The 25,740-nt window shown below is 43.0% G+C and overlaps 3 protein-coding genes across 5 annotated transcripts in view; 1 reads left to right on the top strand and 2 right to left on the bottom strand.

The window, feature by feature from the left end:
* Positions 1-1,387: 1,387 nt before the first annotated feature.
* On the bottom strand, positions 1,388-8,581 carry elmod1 (ELMO/CED-12 domain containing 1). The gene is made up of 11 exons (XM_076980426.1): positions 8,448-8,581; positions 7,975-8,042; positions 6,555-6,700; positions 6,438-6,466; positions 6,157-6,254; positions 5,822-5,951; positions 5,589-5,722; positions 5,042-5,110; positions 4,158-4,208; positions 3,480-3,613; positions 1,388-3,322 (listed from the first exon to the last, which is right to left on the bottom strand). Exons 2-11 carry the CDS (start codon positions 7,989-7,991, stop codon positions 3,147-3,149), a joined length of 984 nt encoding a protein of 327 aa, XP_076836541.1. The 5' UTR covers positions 7,992-8,042; positions 8,448-8,581; the 3' UTR covers positions 1,388-3,146.
* Positions 8,582-10,190: 1,609 nt separating this feature from the next.
* Positions 10,191-13,940, bottom strand: slc35f2 (solute carrier family 35 member F2). Of its 2 annotated transcripts, XM_076980379.1 has the most exons (10): positions 13,821-13,879; positions 13,264-13,360; positions 12,870-12,986; positions 12,549-12,727; positions 12,218-12,345; positions 11,945-12,104; positions 11,603-11,759; positions 11,456-11,508; positions 11,156-11,310; positions 10,191-11,040 (listed from the first exon to the last, which is right to left on the bottom strand). In XM_076980379.1, exons 3-10 carry the CDS (start codon positions 12,983-12,985, stop codon positions 10,795-10,797), a joined length of 1,194 nt encoding a protein of 397 aa, XP_076836494.1. In that variant the 5' UTR covers position 12,986; positions 13,264-13,360; positions 13,821-13,879; the 3' UTR covers positions 10,191-10,794. The 2 variants fall into 2 exon arrangements, with proteins under 2 accessions (XP_076836494.1, XP_076836493.1); XM_076980378.1 differs by lacking the exon at positions 13,264-13,360 and having other exon boundaries at positions 13,821-13,940.
* A 7,239-nt stretch (positions 13,941-21,179) lies between these two features.
* capn5b (calpain 5b) overlaps positions 21,180-25,740 on the top strand; it is a 20,253-nt gene continuing 15,692 nt past the window's right edge. The window contains exons 1-2 of one of the 2 annotated variants that reach the window (XM_076980331.1): positions 21,180-21,340; positions 24,775-24,953. In XM_076980331.1, the coding sequence (XP_076836446.1) occupies positions 24,789-24,953 (165 nt within the window). In that variant the 5' untranslated portion in view covers positions 21,180-21,340; positions 24,775-24,788. Of the gene's footprint in view, positions 21,341-24,771; positions 24,954-25,740 lie in introns of both variants that reach the window. The other variant, XM_076980330.1, reaches the window with a different exon arrangement.

Genomic DNA, 25,740 nt, shown 5'->3' with positions numbered 1-25,740 from the left:
GGCCGTTAGTGGCATTCCGTCTTGACTGGAGTCGTGAGTGAATGATAGAACCAACACGTCCATGCCGAACCGAAACATTTGTGAAGTTGTAGAAAGATTTTACAGAACATACATTGCTGTCTCAAAATCATTTTTTAGACTGAGGACTGACGAAGAATGTAAATAAGGATAATGTATTCATATTTCTACATACTGCATTTGTCAGTTTAAGTGCAAGGCTGCGTCAAAGACCCCATGAGGGTTCAGGAGAACTATTCCATGGACAATGCTGCCCCCTTGTGTGGGATATTGATGGAAGTCTAACTGGTTCAAACTGGTTCAATAGACCGTCAGGTTGGTATTGTCTATTCTGTGTGTGCTCAATCCATTGTTTTCATGTACACAGCCTGCTGAACCTTAGAGCATTATATATTATAGGGTACAAAGCATGCAAAGTTTCACCAAACTTCATTAGGTTTACCTTGCTTCTGGCACCAGAACTGACTTAATTCTTTGTGGTATAGATATAAAACATTCCTTTGAGATCTGCAAAGTTGCTGCAGGTTTATTGGTACCACATCCATGACATTGATGATCAAAGGTGATCTATTGGATTGAGACTGGGTAACTGTGGAGGCCATTTGAGCACAGCAAGCCCACTGTCGTGTTCAAGAAACTAGTTTCAGATTATTTGGGCTTCGTGACATGGCATGATATCCTGCTGGAAGAAGCCATCAGATGATAGTTATAAGGTGGTCAGAACTTGGTCGTGTTCAGTAACAAGATTGTGGCATTTAAGCTATGCCCAGTTGGTATTAATTCTGCCAAGAATATATCCCCCACACCCTCACCCTGCCGTCACCAGCCTGAAGGATTCATGTTTTTATCTTCATGCCAAATTCTAAACCTGCCATCTGAACATCACTGCAGAAATCAATATTCATCAGACCAGGCAACATTCCAATATTCTGTTGTCCAATTTTGGTGAACCAGTGCAAATTGCTGCCTCAGTTGCCTGCTCTTAACTGACAGGAGTGGCACCGTGTGTGGTTGTCGTCTGCCTCAAGGTTCACCGCGTTGTGTGTTTAGAGATGTTCCTCTGCATGCCACAGTTGTAACAGGTGGTTGTTTGGGTCATGGTTCCCTTTCTATCAGCTCGAGACAGCTCAAATCTGGTCATTTTCCTTTGACCTCTGGCATCAACAAGGCATTTTTGCTCACAGGACTATGTGTGTGTGTGTGTGTGTGTGTTATCTCCATTCACGACTAGGTTCCCTGCTGTTTCTGCCCCATTTTGCTGTTTTCTTTTGAATGGAACTGCTACTCTCTGAACCACAGTCAGAGCGACACATTCAGAAGTGTTACTTTTAGTGACTGTCATTAGTCAAAGAATGAAATGTAAAAAAAGTCAATATTTTTACTTTTATTACACTGAGCTTTGATACGATTTTAAAAAGCACCCCTTTCACAGAGCAAATAACTCGATTCATATGACATAAGCTTCTGTTCACTAGAAATGTTTCTATATTGATCTAATAAGAGAGAGAAACAAAGAGGAGACAGAGAGAGGGGGAGAAAGAGAGAGAGGGAGGAGAAAGAGAGAGAGGGCGCATAAAACAGAAGCAGTTAGATCATGGATTAAGCCATGCAATTGATAAGTTTTTTCTCATATTACAAATCTCTTAAATTCAACTAAGTTCAACTCTTAAGCAATATATACAGCGAGTGCCTCTACCTCCTCTACATAGGTACCATTAACACATTTTGAAGCTTTAAAGTTGTTCAGAATTTATCACAGTTGAGTGCAGCTTAAGAACAAATACCACCACAGATTTCAATGAAATCTGAAAAAAAGATGAACAGCATAAACATTCTTTTACATTACTTAACTGCACTGCACGGAAATGAACTGAGTGACACTGACAAACCTCCATTAGAGAAGAATGATGTATGGTGAATTAAAAACAATGGGGGGGGGGGGGGGGGGGGGATCAGCAAAAAAAAGAAGTCACCATGCAAACCCTGTGACCGTCCAGAGATTTAAAGGGTCTAGAGAAATAAAAGATCAGCATAAGTGCATTAGGGTAACTGTCTGTACACATGGGCTAATAAGTGTCATTTGTCAGTTGTCTCTTTTGTGAAATCTTAGCAGTTCAATTACAAAAAAATGCAAATTAAATTGAAGATAGCAATGTAGATTCCTAGGTTTATAATTCAAAGCTCATTACTGACTAAACAAGGCCAAGTTTAGAAAAAATGAAAAAATGCTGACTGTTCCAAACTTATTGCTTTGGCAGCGAGAATTAATAAATTAAAAAATGTAATTAAATAACATTCAATGAATACATCATCACTAAAAATACAATCATGAATTGATGACATTCACTAAATGTTCAAATTTTCTATAACAACTTTGACAAGTAAATATATTTAGAACCTATAGCTCTTTGAAACAAGAAAATGTTTTCTGGTTCTAGTTTGACAGAAAATGTCAAAATTACATATGCTGATGACTTTTGAGTAAATGGTTGCATTATAAATTACATTTCTATTCCATTTTACTGAAATAGACAGGTTTGGTTCTCAAATCACACACATCTTATTAATCTTGTAAATGTTCTATGTCCTTGAAATGTAATTGCTACAGTATGTGCACATAAAAAATACCAATCAGCTATAAATACATTTGCTATAAATGCAAGCAGCTCCTGTTGGCTGTGTAGACGCCACTACCATACAATACATTTTGGCCTATTGTATATGAATGAACAGCTCCACCTACTGGTAGATAGGGAGCTCTGTCACATACAAGCAATACTAAATATCTCAGATTACAGTCGGTGTCAATGGTGCAGTGGTATTATGCACTCTTACAATCCCCATCGTCTTCAGTAGTGCTGGTGATCTGAGCTCACGACCCATCTGGGCAGGTGTGTGACAGGGGCTGTTTAGGCATGAATACTGGCTCGTGTGTGTGTGTGCGCGCGTATGTGTGTGTGTGTGTGTTTGTGTGTGTGCGCTCGTGTGTGAGTGTATGATTGGCCAGGTTGGCAGTGATGACAAGAAGCAAAGACAGAAGCTTATAGTAAGGGTGACACGAGGTGTCGGGGTTCAGGGGTCAGATAAGCAGCTACAGGTTGGTCAAGCTCAAGAGGTCAGGACAGGAGCTACAGATTGACCAGGTGAAGGTCAGAAGCAGTGAAATGAGGACACAGTGCCATATCGAGATTCTTCAGCTGCTTCAGCACTCGCTTGTGGAATTTGGTACGCACGCGATTAAACTCCATGATGTCACATGGGTCTTCCTCAACCCAGAACCTGTGGAACTCCTGCATCAGGTAACCTACCAAAAACAAGAGCATCTTAATTAGACAATGTGGCCCATCGAAGAAATTGTGTAATTACAGATTACAGTAACTAAATGTTACTAAACTGAAGCTAGACATGCATCAGAAAGGACCGGCCCAGTTTCTGGACTCAGAGTGGACGTTCACACGTACAGAAGGTCTGCTGGAAGTGCACCAGGCTGGGCATTTCTGGCGCCACGTTGTACAGGTGGGTCTTAAGGGCGCCGCTCACCAGCAGAGAGTAGGCCAGGTCCGTGATGTTGATGCCAACGATGGCGAAGGAGTACCTGCATCACCAACAACTCAGGATCAGTGCCTCTGTGCACAGGGCAGAATAAAGACCACCGTATTCTGGTTCCTAGGGCAGTGGGCTGTGTCTGTTTTGGATGTGGGTAAATAAACAACCGAAATGACCACATGGTGAGTATCAGGACGAGCACGAGGGCGTTTAGCCATTTGGGCGCTGTACCCTGTTTATTACTGAAGCTGCTGTGTGTGTGTGTGTGTGTGTGTGTGTGTGTGTGTGTGTGTGTGTGTGTGTGTGTGTGTGTGTGTGTGTGTGTGTGTGTGTGTGTGTGTGTGTGTCTTTATGGATGTTTGCTGCCTCCATGGTGCACATCTGAGTTAATGCATGCTGAAAGCCGATGACAGGTTCGGCTGGTAGCACCCTGTTTTATCCTCCACACAAAAGCCTGGAGACAGACTGCTCTCCAAACAGGCTCCCCTCAACCACACAGCCACTAATGGGTACTGTCCAAACGGGGACTATGTTACTGAACAGACAGGGAAGGGAGTGACGTCTGTCCTATACGTCTTTTTAACGGCACTCACCCAATGGCTTTGTCGAATTTCTTCTTTTCCCACTCAGCTTTGCTCATCTTACTGTGAGCAAACAAAAAGCGTAGACAACGTTTAAAGAGAACTTAGTGCCATATCCTTCAAGAACCTTTTTAGACACCGGACAGAATTAATTTAAAACAGTGAATGAAATAATATGACACAGGCATAGCACACACGTGAGGTAGGAGAAAAGGGCAGGCATTCCCAGCTACTAACCAACGTTACAATGGCGCATAATGCCTTGAGTTTAGAGTGTGAGGTGAGGTTGGAGATTAAGAGATAATGGGGGGAGAGAAATACAACAATTAGATTAATGCAAAATTATAAAAATGGAGTTCTTACTGGGAGAGAAAAGATGGAGTACCTGGCTTCCTCTTTGGAAATGTTCCTGCCCATGACAAAGTGATGACAGAAAATAAACGAGAAAGAAAAAGGAATGTGTTGGTGTGTGGTGTGAGAGAGAGCATGCTAAATGTGTGAAAGACATCAGCTCTCAGCCACAGACACACACTGCTGTAGACACAGTGCGACAAGTGCAGACAAAACAGCGGAGACAAAAGCAGGTGAGGCACACGGACTCTGAAGGAAAAGGCCCTGTTTGGATATACAGTATGCTAAAAGGCCAGAATCCATCTTTCAAACATGTTGCTGCATATCTACAAACTAAACAGCTATTTGTTGTCTGTGAACAGCTTGTTTGTAGACATAAAATTGTTTATGGTTTTCACAGGAGGTTCGTTGGCTTTTAAAAAACCATTACACAACATCCAAGCAAGTTGTTATTAGGCCATGTGCTGCAAAAAAAGAAGAAGGAATAAAGTGAAGACCAAAGATGTGTGTGTGCAGCAGCAGGAGAGGGTTTTGGTGTGTCGAACCTGAGTTTGGACTGCAGAGAGTCATGGAGCATCTGAAGAGCAGTGGCTTTGTCGTGCTCTGCAAAATATCTATTACATCAAAGAAATGAGAAACGACCTCTGGTTAAGAAACACTACAAATGTAAAAAATAACAAAAATACTACACTACTAAATTTCCACAAATGCTAGCATCTAAGAACATGCTCTCTCCGATATACTCAGTCACCTCATTACTTCTTCTCACAGCCAGGAGTTAAACTAGCCCACATTTTATATTATTAAAAAGATCTTCGATTTTCACATGAGGCTCAATAAAACTATTGGGGAAATAATGTTGAATGTTGGGGAAATAACGTGAAGAAGAAAAGTTACATTAAGCGTCTTAATACATGTCATGCAATTATAAATGGGCATTAATTAAAATTTAAAATTAAGAATAAGCAAACTGTAAGTTTTTTTCCACTTATATTAAGGCGGCTAATACCGTAAAAAGGTACATAGCACACTGTGATAAATGACCCTTGACCCCCATTACTCCTCCTCCCTTCCCAAGCGTCTGACACTCACAGTAAGTTGTGCAGGCCCAGCAGACCCATTCCCCGAAAGTCAGTTTTGGGATCACTGCCTTGAAAACCAATTTCACACCATTGCTTAGAGATGCGCCCAGTAAGGGGAGATTCAGGACGGAGGGCCTTCCATAACTAGACAAGAAACACACACACACACACACACCAACACTCAGAACAGTGTTGGGGGCAGGGGGGATGTAAAGTGAGAAGATAATATGCATGTGTGGATACCTTCAAAAGCATCTCCTCGTGCCCCAGATTTTCACAGTCATACGGCTCTCTCCGCAACTTCTCCACCTCCAGCACCAAGTTCCGATAACCCACGATCTGGAAGAGGCAAGCCTGGAGCGAGATGCCAAGTCTGGGGGGAAGCAAGTTATGTCAGGGTGGTAGAGAACAGGATTATTCACACTCTAGATGATTCACTCACTATTTGGAGATGTCACATCAGACAGCGGGCAATCATGAACGAGCTGAGATATGATGATGGTTATCTGAAAGGTTATCTAAAGATGTCCTTGCCATAATTGACTCTTAAATTGTCTGGTGATGTTCAGTGCTCTTACTGTGGATTTGTGTCTGGGTTGATTTTTTTTAGTGCCATGATGTCATCTATGGTCTTTTCAACAGCATCTGGATGAACACTGACCGCAGACTGCAGAAGCTGTTGGGACAGAGGTGATCAAGAGATGAATTTAATATACTCACAAATATCGGAAATCCATGGTGAACAAATGCTTATGATTTGACCCAGTTGAATAAAAACTATATTGTATTAGCGCACGTTCCTTGAAAAAGACACTTTCATAAGATAAAATATGAGATACCATCACCTTTCCTCACTCACCTCATTTTTAGAACATTTGAGAGAGGATTCTGCAAAAAAAAAAGCCATAATCACAATTATACACCTTTACCAGTTTACCATGGCAACTATTTCTGTAGTTACTGATTTATTGTCTACCAATTTTGAGGGTCCGGCGAGCCCCAGGCTTGTTGTTGTAACATATACGTTGCAGCTCACATCGTCCTGTCACCTTCCTCGCAATAAACTTTAGGCCTCGCCACAGACACTTGCAGTACAGGAACACCAGGAACTGGGTCAACACCCTGGAACAGAGAATGAGAATTATGAAAAACCCACTCAAAAGAAAAGGGAGAGACTAGCCGGAGTGTTCTCTCCTAGAACAGAGTGTACTCATATTAGGATAAATGAGTGCTGTTTTGAAGCCTTTATTCTTTCTGAATAGTAACTGAACAACACCATTATAGCACTGTGTGCTCTGATAGCAATACCAGGGTTGGCTGAGGATAAGCACAATATGAAACAAGAAATGTTTTACTTCTTCTCTCTTCTAGAGAACGGTTCTCAATATAAAAGAAACAAGCCCAACTGGGACACAAAGGTAAGTGGGTCATGGGCTGGCCGAAGCAATTATGACATTTTGTGATAACTCTCAGAAGTGCCACCAAAATTGGGTCACTGCACTGCACTGCAAAGCAATCCATCCATCCATCCATCCATCCATCCATCCATTCTAGACTTTTGATTGAGTCCAACTGGTAATGGAAGTTGTGTTGAAAGTCACTGCTCATAGAACCAATACGCCTCAACTTCAATAACAAAAAACTTAAGTACAATGAAAGAGTGATTATGTTATAAAACCTGATTTATGGACAGGGAGCATGCATAGTTTCATCTTACCATGTTTGTATTATTGTAGTTCAAACAGAATTCTGGACATGAAGCAGACAGCAAGATATAAAAGGTATTCCACAAACACCCTGAGGATTATTGCTTTGGTCTGGCTTTTTAAACATGAGTTAATTAGAACTTCAGGACAGGGATTGACAACTCTTGTCATCTGAGTAACACTGCATAGTACTATAGTGTTTTATGCTTGCATGTATTAGAATACATCCAGCTTATACAGGCTACAGTGGCCTACAGTTTTTAGTGTGACCCCCCCCCTTACACTTGAGCATTAGTAGGAAAAGACTAGATCTAAAGAAGAACTCTGGGGAGTGCCAAAAGAAGCCCAATATAATCTACCAGAAGAAGCCATTTTGTTCTGAAAAAATGTGGATTTTTTTATCTTGCACACGCACACACACACACACACACACACACACACATATATATATATATATATATATATATATATATATATATATATATATATATATATATAGAGAGAGAGAGAGAGAGAGAGAGAGAGAGAGAGAGAGAGAGAGAGAGAGAGAGAGAGAGAGAAAGAGAGAGGAGGGGGGGGGGGTGGTGGATGGCTGGATGGGTGTATGTGTGTGAGTGTGTGTGGTGTGTGTGTGCAGCTGACCATTGAAAACACGTCTTACAATAAACATCCATGAAACCCTTGTCTCACCTTAGAAAATGCTTCATCGCGGTTGCTTATTGTCCCAGAATCTCTTACATTCGCTGCTGGTCCGTCACCTGCGCAACAGATCAGACCTCGCTAATCCAGACTATAACACAAGGTTTACCATCGGTTCAGATCTGCCTTGTTATTTACACACCCTTATACGCGACACGACTATTGCCCAACACGAAGATGCTCTCATTCGCAACCACCGTTTATCGACTCGTTCGAGATTGTGTGACATGTCCCTTGTAAATATTCAGTATCTTGTATTTATATTTCACTCGTCGTTTACGTTAGGGTGCTTCTGACATGCAGGGATATCACAGCGGTTACGGAATATTTAATAAGATTAATGCCGACGACGCTCACCATCGTTTTTTTTTTTTTTTTTTTTTTTAATCTAAACGCAACATAAAAAGGTCTTGCAAACACAAACCGACTGCGCAAAGAAAATAAAACGCAGAGGAGGTACATACGCTTTAAGATGTCGCGTCGATTGGAAATACGCCGTTATTCTCCGTGTCTAGATGGAAGGTACCTGTTCTTCCTCCATGATGTGCAGGTCGATGAGACAGTTCAGCTCAGTCGCATCGCAATGCAGCGCTCCTGCGCCGCCCAGCGGTCAACTAGTGTATTACAGGTCCAGACGTCCTGCAAGGTTTTACTAAAATAAAGGTTTCACCTCACGAATTCTTGTAAATTCTTCCGACGCTGTTATACCTTTGGTCAGAAGCATCACCTGTGATGATATACCTGATGAGTTTTACCCAATGAGCAGGAATAAATTTATATTCACATTCATATTACATATTTAATGAGTATCGATACTTTAGACCAGTGGTTCCCAAAGTGGGGGGCGCGCCCCCTAGGTGGGGCGCGGAGCTATTGCAGGGGGGGCGCGGAGCTTGGAAGTAAAACATGTGCACATGTGTCAATTTAGGGATGCACCGATTCCGATATTAATATCTGAAAAAATTCTAGATCGGGTATCGGTGACAATGTGACCGATCCATAAAAACAGATCTATTCAGTCTAATTCTATGCTTGTAACGCATATCGGAGTTAGTTCAACCTTAAATATCCACTCTGTCCCGGATAGAAGTGAACTTGGACAGTTAACAGGCGAGTGAAACACAAAGCACACAGAGGAGAGGTGAATCACTGACTCGTACTCGCGCTGGTGGTATTCCACTTAGTCCGTTTATTTGCTGGTTGACCAAAATAAACCTGGGCTTCTGCATTACTTGACTGTTCATACATGAACTGGTGAGTTGTCCAAAGCTTATTGAATGCGTTACTTACAGAAATAAAATAAAGAGCAGTGGTCTGAGTCGGTCTACGGGCCAGAAAGCTAAAAAAACAACAATATTCCATACGCGCGCTCAACTCGCTCCCTTAAAGAGACAGTACACATATTTCTGGCCGTATGCTTTGTGCTCTGCGTGATGTCTGCGCTAGCAAACTAGCCGCATAGGTATTGCTGTTTCTCTTATTTCATCTCCTTATTTATTTTAAATTATATTTAGAATTCTTGAACCATTTCAAAGGTTTCTTGCAGTTTATTTTTTTCATGTTTGACCAAAGTTGTGAATTGTTTTTGTCAGTTTCAGGTTCTTTGGTATTATTTATTTGACATTCAATGTTCTATTCATAATTGCACTGAACAAAAGCAAGTTGTGTTGTTTTTACATGTTTTTATGTGTGTTTAAGTGTGCTGTACTGGTGCAGAGTTTTCAATAAACTTGTAATTCAGTATGTCTGTGTTAAAAAAAAATGTTTTAAGTTGATTCAGCACTGCTTTACTCTATCAGATCGCTATCGGATCAGTATCGGCCGACACTAAGCCTCAGATATCTGAATCGGTATCAGAAGTGAAAAACGTGAATCGGTGCATCCGTCAATATGGGGGGGGGGGGGCGCAAAAATATTCTCATCTACTAAAGGGGGGCACGGCAGAAAAAGTTTGGGAACCACTGCTTTAGACAATGGGTTTATATTCAGTTTTTGATTTCTTCTGTAACAAGATTTAGTACTGTACTCATGTGAAAGAAACACATGACCATCAGCAAAGATAAATATAGACAACACAAAATCTAAATACAAAATGTATTTATTTATCAAAACAATTTGAAAAGTGCTCTCACACTCACGGATCAACTGCTTTAAGCAGCGTAATAACTTCATAAGTAAATGATCAGAGCAATAAGATTCAAGTCGCATTCATGAAAAACAGTGTTTTTTTTTTTATTTCTAGTGCATGCTCATGCTGGAATACAAGCACCAATAGAATGTAAACTTGAGTCAAAGCTCTTGAATATATTCAGGAAAAAAGTATAAAATCATTATTCAGCTGCAGTAAGAACCAGGATGTTGACTTTTTCAAACTCTTAGTACAACAAGCTAATGCTTTGATATCCTTAAGTGCTCTAAATGCTTTTCAGTATGCGAGGCCTTGCAACCACTGACCACTACTGTAAAATAAAACCCTGTGTCCAACAATAATGAAACTCTTCCCAATAGGGAACAAAAGATAAAAGAAGCAACAGAGAAGTGTACAACTGACCAGTAGCATAAATACTGCTAACACATCAACATGTCTTAGCGAGACTGGCTGAAAATAATGTGAATCTCACAATCACTTCACTGATACCATTGATCAGAATATATGAGGCATTTTACAGTAGGTATAAATAATAATAAAAAACCCTTCAAGTTATCATAAAGGCACCTAACAAAAACTATACTATATTTATAATTTAAAGGACGCGGTCCTCATAAACTAGGCATATCTAGCACTTTGCCTTCTGTACTGCAGGCTTGTGTTCACTTTAACATACAAAGCGCAGTGCAAGGTTCTCTGGACGCGCAGGGCGCCTGGACGCACATCTCCGGTCCATCACCAAGCTGCCAGTCCAGGGCCGTGCCTCCCTCTGTCTGGCCCGCCTCGGCAGTGCCGACGCTCTGGTAAGTGCCCTCACTGTTCGGGATCGGCGTGTAGGTCGGCACGACGTTAAACGTGACAAAGCCGATGGTGATCACCACGAACGACACGATGTACAGGCTGGAAAACTGTAAAGAACCAGAGGAGAGAGTGTCAGCAAATACAGAGCAAATCCAGTCACTGGCACAGTAAGAAGGTTAGCATTTACAATATTGGTGTAGCTTCACAGAAAGAGGAACCTACTCTGTAGGAGAAGAGCAAGATGCCACAGAACAGGCTGAAGAGATCAGCGGTCAGCAGGGAGAGGTTGACCGCTGTGGCACTGGTCAGTTTCACCACCACAGGCATGAAACTGTAGAGCCCATACATGCACAGCATGTAGGCACCAAAGAGCAGACCTGGGGAGAGGGACTCAGCTGGTCATCAACACCCTCGCACGGACAAATGCAATGCAAAACTAGCCACACTTTCATCCGATACCCTCTTGCTCCAGAAGATACAAATGATCTGTATTTTTATAAATTAAAAAGTAAATATGCTTACATATTTCCCAGTCCCAACTGATACTGCCTATAGCTCTTATTTCAAGTACAGCCCTTAAGGAAAACAGGACCACATATGGATAAATAAAACACAGCTAATACCATAACAGACTCCAATATCAAATAACATTGCATGGAAGTGACTTACATTTGCACGCCACTGATGAGGGTACCAAAAAGACCCATCATGCCCAAGAACTCGATCCTGCTCAGGTTCTTTACCGTGTACTCCTGACACACATTAGACACAGCATACAGAGCAGCACTGATCAGCACCAGCCCATCCCCCAGCAAGACATTAGCCTCTTCAGGAAAACAGAAAAAAAAGAACAAATACATCAAACAAAGTTGCAGTTCCAGTTCCCAAAATCACCCACATGTCAACTGACAGAGCGGAACAAATATCCTTTGAACTCACAGATAAAAAGAAAGAAAAAGACCGAACGAAAGAGAAGGCAGGTCAGTCTGGGTGTGAAGGCGGGCCACTCACGTGAGCCTTGGTCTCTCCCAGCCAACATGTCAGCTCCCACCATCGCTCCGACCCCGAGCAAGCACACGACCACGGCAGCGAAGTGCAGCGGTCTGTAGCGGGTCTTGAGAAAGAACCACGAGAGCGCCATCAGCACCGGGATGATGAAACAGTCCAGCAGCTACAACACACAACAGCAGAGCCCATCAGAACATGTGCTTGACTTAACTGACGTCAAGGAAAATACACTCAACCCCTCCTGGATGCCAGAGATGAACAGAGCTCAGGGAATACCTGAATGCTGGTAAGTGTAGTAAACTGGTATGCTTTCACAACTGTGTAGTTTGCCTCAACATCTGTGAGTGCCATTAGCAAATACTTCCACCACTTTGATTTCAAAATCTGAAAAATACTCCCATCACCTAAGAAAGAGGGAGCAGGTTTTAAACACAATTAACAGACATGACGAAAATATGCCTATAAAGAACCATTTAGAACAAAAAATCAATTAATTAAATGAAATCCCCAAAAGTTATTCACTCGCCTTCCCAATGATTTTCATTTCAACATCAAACACTTTGTGTATTCAAGTTTCGCCGAGTAAAACTTCATGGCCCTGACTGACCTCGACCTTCTCTGAAAGCCAGCACCGAGGTGTAGGTCAGAAGGAGCAGCAAGTAGTTGAGGAAGCTCTGCAGCATTGGGGTCTCCACCTTCCTCTCTGCAAGGTACTGACTTGTAACCGCTGTGCCACATATCAGCATGGACAGAACCTGACCCAACGCAACAGTCTTCAAGAGGTGCCTGCAGTAAAGAATGCAAACATCAGTGACATACTGAATCTTTATTGGGTTACCTTCCATGCACAGCAAAACTAATATCATATAAACAACCAGGAGCACTACCAATTCTTGAGGACCTCAGAATATTTTCTCAACTGTCTTACCATGTGAAGATGCTTTTCAGTTTTCGCTTCTGTTGTTCACAGAATGCCCTCCAACCCCTGCTGAACCGCTCGTGGTAGTGGACAGCCTCTCCCACCTCTTCCACCTCCAGTGCCATGCTGAAATGCAGGATTTATAACTTATTGAGTGTGCACCCAAGAATCACACAGTCCAGGACACTGTAATCCCTTAAAGAATTTGGGCCTCATCATTTAATTGGGATTGGGAGTGAGTGGATCTCCAAATCTGATTTTTTTAAGTATGAAAGCCAAATCATGGAAACAATTGTTTTAACCCATTGCGGTTTAAACCTTTTTTACACACCTCTTTTCAAGTTTTAATAGTTTTGACAGTTGTTTTGCTGTAGGTCACTGTTGATACACAGTGCTTCCTTACCTCCCTAATACACTGGGACACGTACGTCCATACTGGTTCTACAGTGCAGGCTTTAGCTCACACGCCTACACACAGCACACGTAACTGAAACACACTGCTGCACACATGAAGGACGACAGACGATTAAAGTTAGCTAGATCTCATTTAATTCAGCGGTGGACAAGCAGCACAGTTCAGTCCATCTCGGTTCATCTCCCCGGACACACCAGTCACTCCGGAGCTGCTTTATTAGGGATGAAGCACCATAACGCGCACGTGAGCGGAAATCCGCCTGTTTCTTTTCTATCCAGCTATGTAATTTACTTTGAAAACCACAATTTCCACATAACAGTGAAATAACATTATATTTTAACTGTACAGTCGGCTAATCAATAAACTTGTTCACCTGAGTACCTATATGTACTAGCTAACTAGCTAGCATTAGCTGTAAATGTAGCCGACTCGATGCTGGGTTACTATCGTTACCCAGAGCGGGAAACCAAGACGCGATGCGCGAGCGGTCGTAGTTCAACTTATCAATTAAACGCATTAGGTTCAAACAAATACCACACCATTACCTGTCGGTTCAGTCAGGACATCTTGCCGGACGCGGCACGCCACGGTGGAAAGAATCACCCTAGTTAGTAGACATGCGTTGAGTTTCGCAGGCTTCGTCGTCCTCTGGGAATGGATTGCCCTGATTGGTTAGTTTCCCCGTCATTCATGAGACAACGCCCATTCGACTTTTCAGCTGGCCAATAGGACTAAACTGCTTGACTTGTGCGGTAAATCCTACACCAATCGTTTTCTGTTTACTAAACTGGCATATTAATTGTGGGGCGCCTACGTTAAAATGATGCAGAATTCTGAAACCTGACATAAATTAATTCTACTTGGAAAACGTGGAAAGCAAAAAATTCCCTCAATTTTCCGAAAATAACTTATTTGTTTTACAGTAATACAGTAACTTGCCCATAGGCCTATGCTGTAAATAACTTGTTATATTAACCAGATATTCACACAACGAACCACATATTCAAAAATTATTATTAGTCTTAAGTTAAAACAAATAATAATAAGTGTAATAAGTGTAATCCAAATGTTCATTATATATTCATTATATAAATGTAATGAACAAACAAATAAATACAGAAACTATTTTAGTTAAATTACCATCACAAATATATGATGTAAATTTATTATTATGATGTATGTGAAATAATTCATTAGACCTAGCAATTTCAGTGCATGTTCCGATGAATCTGCAACGCTGCATGGATTCGTCGAGATCTTTGCAAGTCTCGCGAGATTGAGCAGTGGCGAAGTCTAATTTGTTGAAGGAAGGAGGCACTTTGTGTAATATAACTAATTGATTTACCAGAGATGCAAAAGTTATCTTTTTACAATTAACACTTTAATAAAAGGACATGCGAATAATTCAATGGCAAGTTCATATAAATTACTAATGCTGTTTACGGACAACCCAAGTACAAAACAGTGGATTTCAAAAGAAAACTAACTGGTATGCCTACTCTTAAATGTTGCTAGTGCACTTCTAAGATTGAATGTGAGATGTAGCTAGAAGATTAGCCTGCGCAGTCAGTGACAGATTTTCTGTCGATAATCAATGTTCCTGCTCAAGAAGGAGACATCATGACGACCTCTAGCGGAAAAATAACGAATTGCTTACCTGCAGAACGGTTTCATGTTTTCATGAGTCTTTTGAGAGGTCCTGGTGTCTCCTTTGAGCTCCACAGGTTGAAAACCCCCAAGATTGTACAACAACCACTGCCTATTGTGAAAGTAAAGTTTGATTCCTCCTGCATTTAGAGATGAACTCGTTGAACACAGATTTCTTGGCTAGGACCAATTTATTAGAAATTCCAAGCCAAACTATCATCTTTTAGTTCCCTTTCCAGGAGTCTGTTACTAAACATCAATGGCGTGACTTGTTCTGCTGTTGAAAATTAGCTTCTCTGTAAAAATCCCAATATCACTATTAATTTATTAGTATGACTTTTTTCAGTGTGAATGAAGTTAATTTGAAATGAATTAATGCGTGAGACTGACACCTACAAACATTCGTTTAAGTTTAAATATTTTGTCAACCGTTTGGTTTTGAGTAGATTTGATGTGCAGGTTTGGCATTTATTTTCAACAGTTAAAGAACTGTTAGTGGTAGCATGTGGGTAGGCTGTTATTTTATAAGCCTTGGTTTTTCGGATCCTTTGATTTTGGCAGATTGGATTTCTTTAAGGTTAATACGATTGGCCTGCCTCTAGAGATTGCTCCTTCTTCTATGTGGCAAGGCCCAGCAAAGCTTCAGTAGGCTTTTAAAGAAGATATCTTTGATTTTATCAAGCAAGCACAGGCAGTATGTTGGTTATTTCTTTTAAAGGTTTGCTGGGTAATACAGCTTGGAGAGCTCGGTAAGCCGCAAGAAATTGCTATGTGATCTCATGGAAATACGTGGAAAGGTCGTCCTGTTCTCCGAGTTTTGTAATGTGTTACAGATAGTGCTGAGTCATCAGGATGAGAGGGCCCAGCACAGAGCTTACATCGTGACATGGAGAAAGTTCTTCTTGCAGTGTGATGCTCTGCCTAAGCCTTTCTGCACATTTGAAGTCACGCTGCTGGACAATCAAGGCAGCAATAAGAAATCCATCATCGAAGATAACATCATTAGGAAGGGAGACCGCATGAGGCATAGGTTTGGTTGTTGTCATTATTTATTATTGATTTAGAAAATGACTATTTTAAACACCTACCAGTCAGATAACATTTAATTAGTCTCTGGCTATTTGTAGTTTGTCATTAGTTTGCTGTCTGATCCCTATACGTCTGTGTGCTTGATTCATGTAGTGGATCCATGTTCTGCAATATAAAGAATGATCTGCAGGACATCAGTGTGGAGCGAGACCCTGCACACCCAGCTCAGGATCGCCGTGCGGGCACCGAGCAGTGAGAAATTCAGCCGCACTTGCATCTGTGGCCCACAGAACTGTGATGGCACTTTGACTGACCTCAGTCTCTTGATCGCCGTCCCACGGCACACGTGTTCAGACATATACCAGTCATCAGCAAGAGCAGCTACACACACCACCGCTGAGCCCTAACCTCTCCCGTGACCTTCGTGAGAGTCATTAGGGCAGAGGAACTGTGCAGATCTCTCTGCAGCATGTTCCAGTGTTTTCAATGTCCAGTGTTTTTTTTTTTTTTTGTAATGTTCAGGTCCTGCTGTTTTGCTTTTCAAGATCCATTGTCTTGTCATAATTCTCATGTCAGTAAATTGGTGGCATTATTATGTGTGTTTCATGTTTGTTGTATTCTCTGTGTGTATGTGTGTGTACATGTGTGTACATCTGGTGAACCATGATCATTCCTCCCCACAGCGTTTCACTCCATAGCCCTGTACTGGAATTATCCGTATTGGGATTAGCCTTGTATTGGGATTGGCTCTGTATTGGGATTAGCTCTGTATTGGATTAGCCCTGTACTTTGAATTAACTATGTACTTGAATTAACTCTGTATTGAATTAACTCTGTACTTGAATTAACTCTGTATTGAATTAACTCTGTACTTGAATTAACTCTGTATTGAATTAACTCTGTACTTGAATTAACTCTGTATTGAATTAACTCTGTACTTGAATTAGTCCTGTTCTGCACTTGCTTCTAACCATGCATGCATCAAAGGTGGTGCAAGGTTCCTGTTCCTACTGCCCCTGCAGCCCAAATTCCTATGATTGTTTGTGGTTTAGCTTCTGCTCAGCTAACCTAATAATAAAGCAAATATAAAATAAGAATATAATTGTATTAACAATATCCATAGCATCAGTAATATTATTCTTTAATAATCTGCTTTCAACACAATCTGCTTTCAAAGTCACCATCCAACCTGAGTGTTCAGGCATAATCAAACCTGTCGAGATGGAGGGCGAGGAGAGCATCTCTACTCTGCCCGTGTCGAAGCCAGAGCTGGAAGAGGGGCATATGGCAAACGGCCATGTCTGTGTCAACCCCCAGCTGTCCATCTGTGTGTCTGTGTCAGGTCCTCACTTAGCGCATCCGAGCGTTGCAAATGCGAGGTCTATTAATAACAGTGAAAACGACTCGCACTTGAGAGGTTTACGGAATTCTACTGTTCCTGTGAGTCGGCACATTTGTGTCTTTAAGCTCGTGTCGTGGGATTGCCGCATGTGGTGTGTGTAGCTTACAGAGTTGTAGCTCGTGTTTTCACCTATGGCCAAAGTGCCCAGTGGTATCGGCCCCTTGCCGAAGGACCTGGGGATGACTGAGCAAGTGCGGTCATGCCAGACAGGCGGGCATCAGCAGAGACAACGAGAGGAGGAGGAGGCTGATCAGGCCTCCCTGCTCTGTACCATGGGCCATGCAATTTTCTAGATAAAACTTACAGTAGGTGGTGCTGTGGGACAGGCTACATTTGCTGGAGGTTTTCTTGTTGCTACAAATTGTTGTTTTACACAGGATTCAGAAAAATGTGTGGAGCTGCTCCATATTTGCCACTAATGATGAGCCTTGATTTCATATAGAGAGGAATAAAATAATATGGTAGGTCAGTATGGTAGGTCATTGGCTCTGGGATATATAAATACACTCCTATGAGTTTTTTTTTTCCATCTTGTCAGTATTTTATACATCCTTCCTCCTCTTGGCATGTAAATCAGCAGTAAACAATGTCACCATATTTAAACTGGAGCTCCCACTATAGTACAAAGGATAAGAACACTGAAAAAACATGCCTCCGGTAACCGCCAATTAAGTATTCTAGCGGTCCATATGAATTGTGGTTGTTGGCTTTTTTCCCAGGGTGGCACTAAAACACAGCCAAGCTACTGTGACATGCTTCTCAGGAAGACATCAGTGAGCAACAAACTCAGCTCAGATGACACAGAGGCTAAGCGGAGGGATATGAATAGGACCCGATGATCTGCATAGTTATATTCTACATAAAGGTTCTTTGTGGGTTCTTTAATCGGTGTCTTTGGTAGACGTTTTGTAGCTTTTCTAAATTAAAGTTATTTTTATGGCTGGTGTCATTATGAAAATGATTCCATATGGTTCCAACTCCCAGGGTTTCCTGCATGATGACCATCAAGTGTGTATTTTACGGTTTAAAATTAGAATCGCATCTCATATTTTCACTTATGACCAAAGTGCCCAATAGCATTGTTCCCAGAACAAAGATATTTTCATAAGGTACCACAAAGTACACTGTGCTGATGGTGAGATGGAGGAGAACATGTTTGAGTGGCTGAAGAGGTATAGGGGTGTCAATCATGACTTCCTTTTTTCTCTGCTCAAGTTGGTCTGAATCTTTGATCTGCGTTTTCTGTCAAATTTGTGCAGGAGGTTAGCAGGCTTGTCAATTACATGAACAAGCTGATCAGGCTGTTGCACGACATCTAAGAATCATAAAATTTTAATCAGTCTTTCAAAGAGGTTTCAAACACAACACAGTAGTATTACCTATTGGGAAGCCCCCAGCAGGTATAGAGCCTTTTGCAGCAAAACTCTTTTAACAATTTCTCATGCGTTTCAATAATCACCTGCACAGCTTGTCCACATGGTAGCCAACTTAGTCAATATAAAGATCCTGAATGTGAGAATGTGGTCCTAGACTTCCAATAAGGTCTTTGTGTCTGAGCTGGAAGACCTCATGTCAGAAATAGTGGATTTTTTGAAACTGGAAAAAAAACACTCTGGCAAGAAACTGCACTGTCATCACATGTTAAATGACATCATGAATGACATCCTCTAGATGGTAGGAAAAAGACCCTCTGTTAAGTAAGACAAGCCAAGGCCTTAACCTGTCTACTTTATGCATTCACCACTGTCATGAGTAAAGAGTGTTTGAGAGGCTACTGAAGCGCACAGAAAACCTCCAGGGTAAAACTCAAGCTAATTGCCCACAAATTCATTTCTACTGAGAAGGAAATGATCCCTGCTGCGACGTGTCTTCAAGCTTGAACATGTGCAGGGCTCTGCTGTCCTCTTTTTGTCTGGGGGTTTCAGTTTTTTAGTGTCTAGGTTTGACATGTCTCTGCCGCCCACTTTATACTCCTCTAAGATAAAAAATGAAGTCAGGTAGAGTACTTTAGAAATCAGTCCATTCTAGCTCGCTGCGCTGTTCACCTGGAACCAAGGACCCAGAGAGAGGACCAGTTTGGAGAAGCCAAAGCTGGCCAGAGAGCTGCCAGTCAGAATTACGGCAGACACTCCAGCCTTGATCTGAGTATATATGTTCTTGTCCCTGTATTTGCTTGCTGAATACACGTGTTTATGGCCATGTCTATCTTTTTGCATATGTGTTCATGTATATGCATGTACTTGTTTTTTTCAGTCCCTTATAGCATTTCTGAAGCATCAGGTGCTGCTGTGTGAGCTGTGGTTGGGTTGTCGATTTGTCTCAGATCCTGCTTCTTCCTGAGAAGATGGTCAAGGAGCCGACTGAGGCTAATAGAATACATGGAGTACATGGAGTGGAGTGAGACAGACCTTTAGATGTTCATCTACGTGGCATAGCTGCAGGCCTAGGAGGAGGGGCGGGGTCACGTCTGGCCTGGTGGGGTGGTTTTAGCCTCTAGCTCTGTAATATCTAAATGTGGCAAAGCGTGCATGTCAGAGACTGATGGCAAATGGACCTGATTAGCCTCTGACATGGCACACAAAATCACTGCTTTGCCATATCAAGATATAATCACTAAAATATACATTTGGAGGGAACTATGGAATAATGGGTTGATGTTGACATCGGCCTGGCTGGATACGTTTGCCATTCTGTTTTACAATATTCTGTTGCCGTAATGGGTATCTTACTGTTCTTACACTCATCACAAATTCTACTTCTTGCTCACAGCGTTTAATTGATGACAATCTAAATTAAGCTGGTCAGGGGGTAGGGCCATGTGATCACTGCATTTCCCTTGAGAGTCAGCTCAAGCATTCCTCATGATCATCTGAATGTGCCCTCTAAGATGAATACACGTCAGACGCTCTTCCTCCGTCCAGCCTCACCAGAGGTTCGCTGCTTCGGCTGTCCATGAAACCGATTTCTTTTGAAGTAAAGAAATCCAGTACAGGATTGTGATGGAGGTTGAAAGCAGCGACTATTGCCAGGATCAAACCCAGGACTCCATGCAGTAAACATCTAGTACAGCAGCCCTCTGGTACAGCAGCCAAAACACACATTTACCTTCCTGAGTGACGGTGCACATCATATTATTCTTCAGCAGAGTGGGTGTGGCTGCTGCCGTGAGCCCTCTCTGTAAGGGGTGAGTGTGATTTATCATGAGCAGCTCTTCCTTCAGCTCGAGGACGTGTTTCTCTTCAAGGTTTTGTAGCGGTAGAACAGAGATGAGTTGTGACTTTCAGGCTAGTCACTGGAGCTGTCCAGGGTGCTGACTGTTTGGTGCTGCAATACACTACAATCAGTAGTTTAGTCTTGTAACCTGCTCAACATGTGTCGTAAATTTCCTCACCTAAAATATTTTTATGGAGCTATTGAATTTGGCATTACCTGTCGAACAGACCTGCCTGCCACTGGGTTAATACCAGCGTGATGTAATTGCAAACTTCAAGTAAACAAACCTCAGCCCTTTGCACTTCAGAATAACTAAGTCCACTCAGATTTGAGGACCTTTGACAAACTGAACTTTGGACGATGTGAAGACATGGGCTTTGAGGGTCATGATGGGCTTTTAATAATAGTAATAATAATAGAGCAATAGCGATAACAGTGGTTATGATTATGAATCTTTCTGACACTTATCTTTCAGTGTGTGTGTATGTGTATATGTGTGTGTGTGTGTGTGTGTGTGTGTGTGTGTGTGTGTGTGTGTGTGTGTGTATTTGTGCGTGCGCGAGCGAGTCAATCACTGCTGCACATGCTCAGATGAGATGGCTCCCCTGCTCGTAGGCCCCTCCCTGACGTGCTGGAGTGGTTGTCTGCTAGCGGATCCAGCGAGCAGTGCGTTGCAGGGAGAGCGTAGGTTCGTAACACGGGACCGAAAGAACGCCGCTGGATCCTCGGAGGACCGGAGCGAAGACGCCACCGAGGGACCGGAGCTGTGCGCAGGTACAGACTGTCTGATAAGTCACATAGCGCAGACACGGATTACGGCTGGTTGAACGGTGCACGATGTTGGGCTGCTTTTAGATATTTCGTTTTAAAAATACCATATTAAAATCTACAATTCAGGACTGCAAGATACCAGATCCTGCAAATAACTGATTTATATTTATCGTCATTCTAAGTACCAGCTGCTCAGCGGGTGAATTTTCCACCTGATGGGATGAATGCTGAATATGTGAATAATTCGTTGGGTTTTTATGCTAAACTTGCAGGTGACGAGGGTCTTGAATCCCAAATACGATTCATCTAAGAGCTGCGCGCGAGGACGTACGGCATTCCTTGTTGGATGAACTCAAATACATAGTCGCGTCACGATGCATAACTAAACGGAAATACTACTGTGTTGAGCTACTAAGAGATTTCCCATATTTAATTACAAATTAGATGTTTAAAAAGATGTTCAGACCAACACCCACGAGCCTCCGGCTTTGTAATAAGTTTGGCCACCGATTCACTGGATCGCAGAGACAAAGCCCATCTCGACTGTATATACAAAGTATTGAATTCAGAACAGTGCTCACGTTCACGGATTTTAATGAAACAAATAAGCAATCGCTTTAATGTTGTGCGCTGACATATTTTTTGGCATTATAATAAAGTAAATCTGTTATCATATATTACAGTCGGTATTACGTAACAGTTACGATGTTATCATGTGAATTAGGAAGTATTTACGAACCTGCTCTGTATGGCCAAAGCACAGTTCTGATCTGAGGCTACGAGACCGTGCAAGCTGGGCAAGACCCACGCACGGATGGCGGATGACACTGTACACCTTATGCGCTGAGGCAGTGGCTGTAGAAGCACTGCTGGGATACCCTGAGAGTGTGGGGGAGGGGAGGGGAGCGAAGGGGCTTCTACCACGCCAGCCAACCAGTGCATCTCTCTCCTGCTCTGTTGCTATTCTCCGATAGTGCTCTCTCTCTCTCTCTCTCTCTCTCTCTCTCTCTCTCTCTCTCTCTCTCTCTCTCTCTCTCTCTCTCTCTCACACACACACACACACACACACACACACACACACACACACACACACACACACACACAACCTCTCTCTCTCTCTCTCTCTCTCTCTCACACACACACACACGCACACACACACAACCTCTCTCTCTCTCTCTCTCTCTCTCACACACACACACACACACACACAACCTCTCTCTCTCTCTCTCTCTCTCACACACACACACACAACCTCTCTCTCTCTCTCTCTCTCTCTCTCTCACACACACACACACACACACACACACCCTCTCTCTCATGAGCGTGCGCTTCTTTCTCTCTCTCTTTCGTCCCTCTGCCTGTTTGCAGTGTGCCGCTGTCACAACCCCTGTGTTTTGTGGGGTGGTTACACTTCAAGGGAAATCTCACAGGATCTCAAGGATCCTCACAGGATCTCACATGATGTCAAGGGAAATCTCACAGGATTTGGGTGTGGAGAGTAATTTGCCACCTCATCTGCCATTTAATCCCTATCTACACACAGGCAAACTCTTAAACCAAAACCGTAAAATTTCTGGTAGCTATAAATTAGCTATGAGGGCAGTAGAAAAGTGGGCAGCTGGCATATTATTCCCGCTCTAAATCATATTTATGCCTGCACGGTACGTCCAGTGTGTTTACAGTGTCTGGCCAACTTCATCCATGTATGTTTGCAAAGTGATGTGATGTATGCTCTTTTCATTATTGGTAATAAGCAACCTGAGTCTAATCTCCACCTATAAGCTTTAATGTTCCTTACCTGCTGCCTCGAGGAAAGAAGCATAAGAAAAGAGAGAGAGAGGAGAGATAGAGAGTGTGTGTGTGTGTGTGTGTGTGTGTGTGTGTGTGTGTGTGTGTGTGTGTGTGGAGCGGACTCGCTGATGTCCCGAGTCAGTCACGAGATGAGACCCAGCGCCATCTGCCATACTGGCTCATGAGTGCAGTGTTTTCTGTTCTCCAGGTGCTCCAGTGAAGAGTGTAATCGAGTGATCACTGAAATACTGACTCAATGCTGCTCGCAACGGACCCGCCTCAAACACGCCACTAATGATCCTGTGTCAAAAGACCGTAATTGTGAGGCAGAAAACGTAATTTCAGTTTATTTCATTCTGAAGTCCTGACAACAGTCAGAGTCCGCCACAGTCATTGGTGAGAAAGAGTAGTTGCAGAGCTGAAGTCCTGTTTGATCAAAGGTTGCAGTCCAGGTGTAGCAGTCCAGAGGTAACTGACTAGAGGTAACAGACCAGAGGTAGCAGTCCAGAAGTATCAGTCCAGATGTAGCAGTCTAGAAGTATCAGTCCAGAGGTAACAGACCAGAGGTAGCAGTCCAGAGGTAACAGACCAGAAGTATCAGTCCAGAGGTAGCAGTCCAGAGGTACAGTAAAAGACCAGAAGTATCAGTCCAGCGGTAGCAGTCCAGAGGTAACAGACCAGAAGTAGCAGTCCACAGGGGAGAGGGTGCAGACCACGGCCCGCTGGGTTGTAGTCCAGGGGCAGCAGCCACCACACAGACTGTGCACCAGCCCTCCAGCAGTAGCGTCTCCTTAAGACTAACAAGATTAGAGTGCTGTCTTGCTTTATACTGTGAGCATGTTTCCCTGGCAACTGGAATCCGTTGCTAACCACTTATGGTGCTGAAGAAAGTCCCCTCTTCTATCGTTCTGAAGGTAAAGATCGGGCCGGTGTGTGCAGCCGCTGAAAACTGCACAGATGAAATTTTAGACAGCCGCAGGACCGTGCTGCAGCCAATCTGAATGTAGCAAGGAGGAAGCATGGGTGTGTAAGGGATTCTCTGTGTGCATTTGTGTGTGTGTGTGTGTGTGTGTGTGTGTGTGTGTGCGCGTGTGTGCGTGTGTGTGTGCGTGTGTGTGTGTGTGTGCGTGTGTGCGTGTGTGTGTGTGTGTGTGTGCACGTGTGTGTGTGAGAATATGATTGACATGATTTCATGACATGACATGATTTGATTGCAGTGATCATTGTTGTTTTGCTGAGGGCTGATTTTCAGTTAGTGGAAATAATGAAATATTTAGAATCCTTACCATATGGACAGCAGGTGTGTGGATGTTCAGGGATTGTGTCACGGTGTTGTGATTAAAACCATACACGAGCGATTCATCACCCTGTGATCCCTCAGGGGACGCAATACAAAGAGGTGATAATTCACCCTCAAGTCATATAAATGTCAAAGAAGAGCTCGAATCCTTCATGCTCAGTTCTAATGTTGCAGTTCTAATGCACTTCCTAATCACAATCATAGCATTGCTTCTGTATGCCAAGGTCTCATCATAAGCATCACCTGTGTGGAGGTGTTGGGCTGGCGCCATTGTTGTCGACTCCTGATGCGTCTTTCCTATTTCTGATTGGGTAACGTTGCGTTTCTCTCCGCCCCCGTCCAGCAGGGGCACCTTGAAGGATGTTCTCATCGGCCAAGGCCTTCGAGGGCCAGCAGTACTCCACCCTGAAGAAGCAGTGTCTGCAGAACGGGAACCTGTTTGAAGATCCACTCTTCCCTGCTGCCGACCACTCGCTCTTCTACCAGGGCAACCGGATCGGGCGCGTGCACTGGAAGCGGCCGCGGGTGAGCGTTTCCCATCATGCTCGTGGGCATGCCGGACCCCGCTGCTTCAGAGCATGCTGTGCGGGTTAATCCATCTTGGGTAGCACGGGCTGTATGTGGACCCTGTTCAATTTACTCTCCTCTCATGGGGTCTAATAATTCAGAAATGCAGACAAGGACAAGGGGGGTGCAGATGGAGGCTGGAGGGCTGCGTGACACTCAACACCAGGGACTGTAATTCCACCAAAACGTTTTTACATTCTGTGTTGTCTTAATGCAAACTTGTACACTGCAGGCAAAGTGGTCAGTCTAAATACTAATATGAGGGCAACAAACTAGACAATCTATAGTCTATTTGCATTTATAATCCAGCAGTTGATTAAAGAAAAATCAGGCTAAATGTCAGGGTTGTCTAGGTCAGTCATTCCTCAATCACACTCATTCTCTTGGGAGTGTTGCCTAGCTCAGAATCTCATTCACACACACACACACACACACACACACACACACACACACACACACACACACACACACACACACACACACACACACACACACACACACACACACACACACAGAATCTCAGTGGTATTCTGGTTCAGAGCCCCCTGCTCCTCTATCATCATTTCTCGCTGCGGTGGAGCGGGTCACATGACTGCAAATGCGTACTGCAACATCCACATTGGGCCCTAAGCTGCCCTGCTCGAGGGGAACCGTGACAACACCTGCTGCAAGCACCAGTGGCAGGTGTTTATACGGCAGTGTAAGTGACTGAATGAGTGATTGGATCATGGTCTTTTGGCCTCTA

The sequence above is a fragment of the Brachyhypopomus gauderio genome, chromosome 18 (genome assembly GCF_052324685.1).
Source record: "Brachyhypopomus gauderio isolate BG-103 chromosome 18, BGAUD_0.2, whole genome shotgun sequence".
In the NCBI taxonomy this organism is placed as follows: domain Eukaryota; kingdom Metazoa; phylum Chordata; class Actinopteri; order Gymnotiformes; family Hypopomidae; genus Brachyhypopomus; species Brachyhypopomus gauderio.
This window is presented reverse-complemented; position numbering and strand designations above follow the sequence as displayed.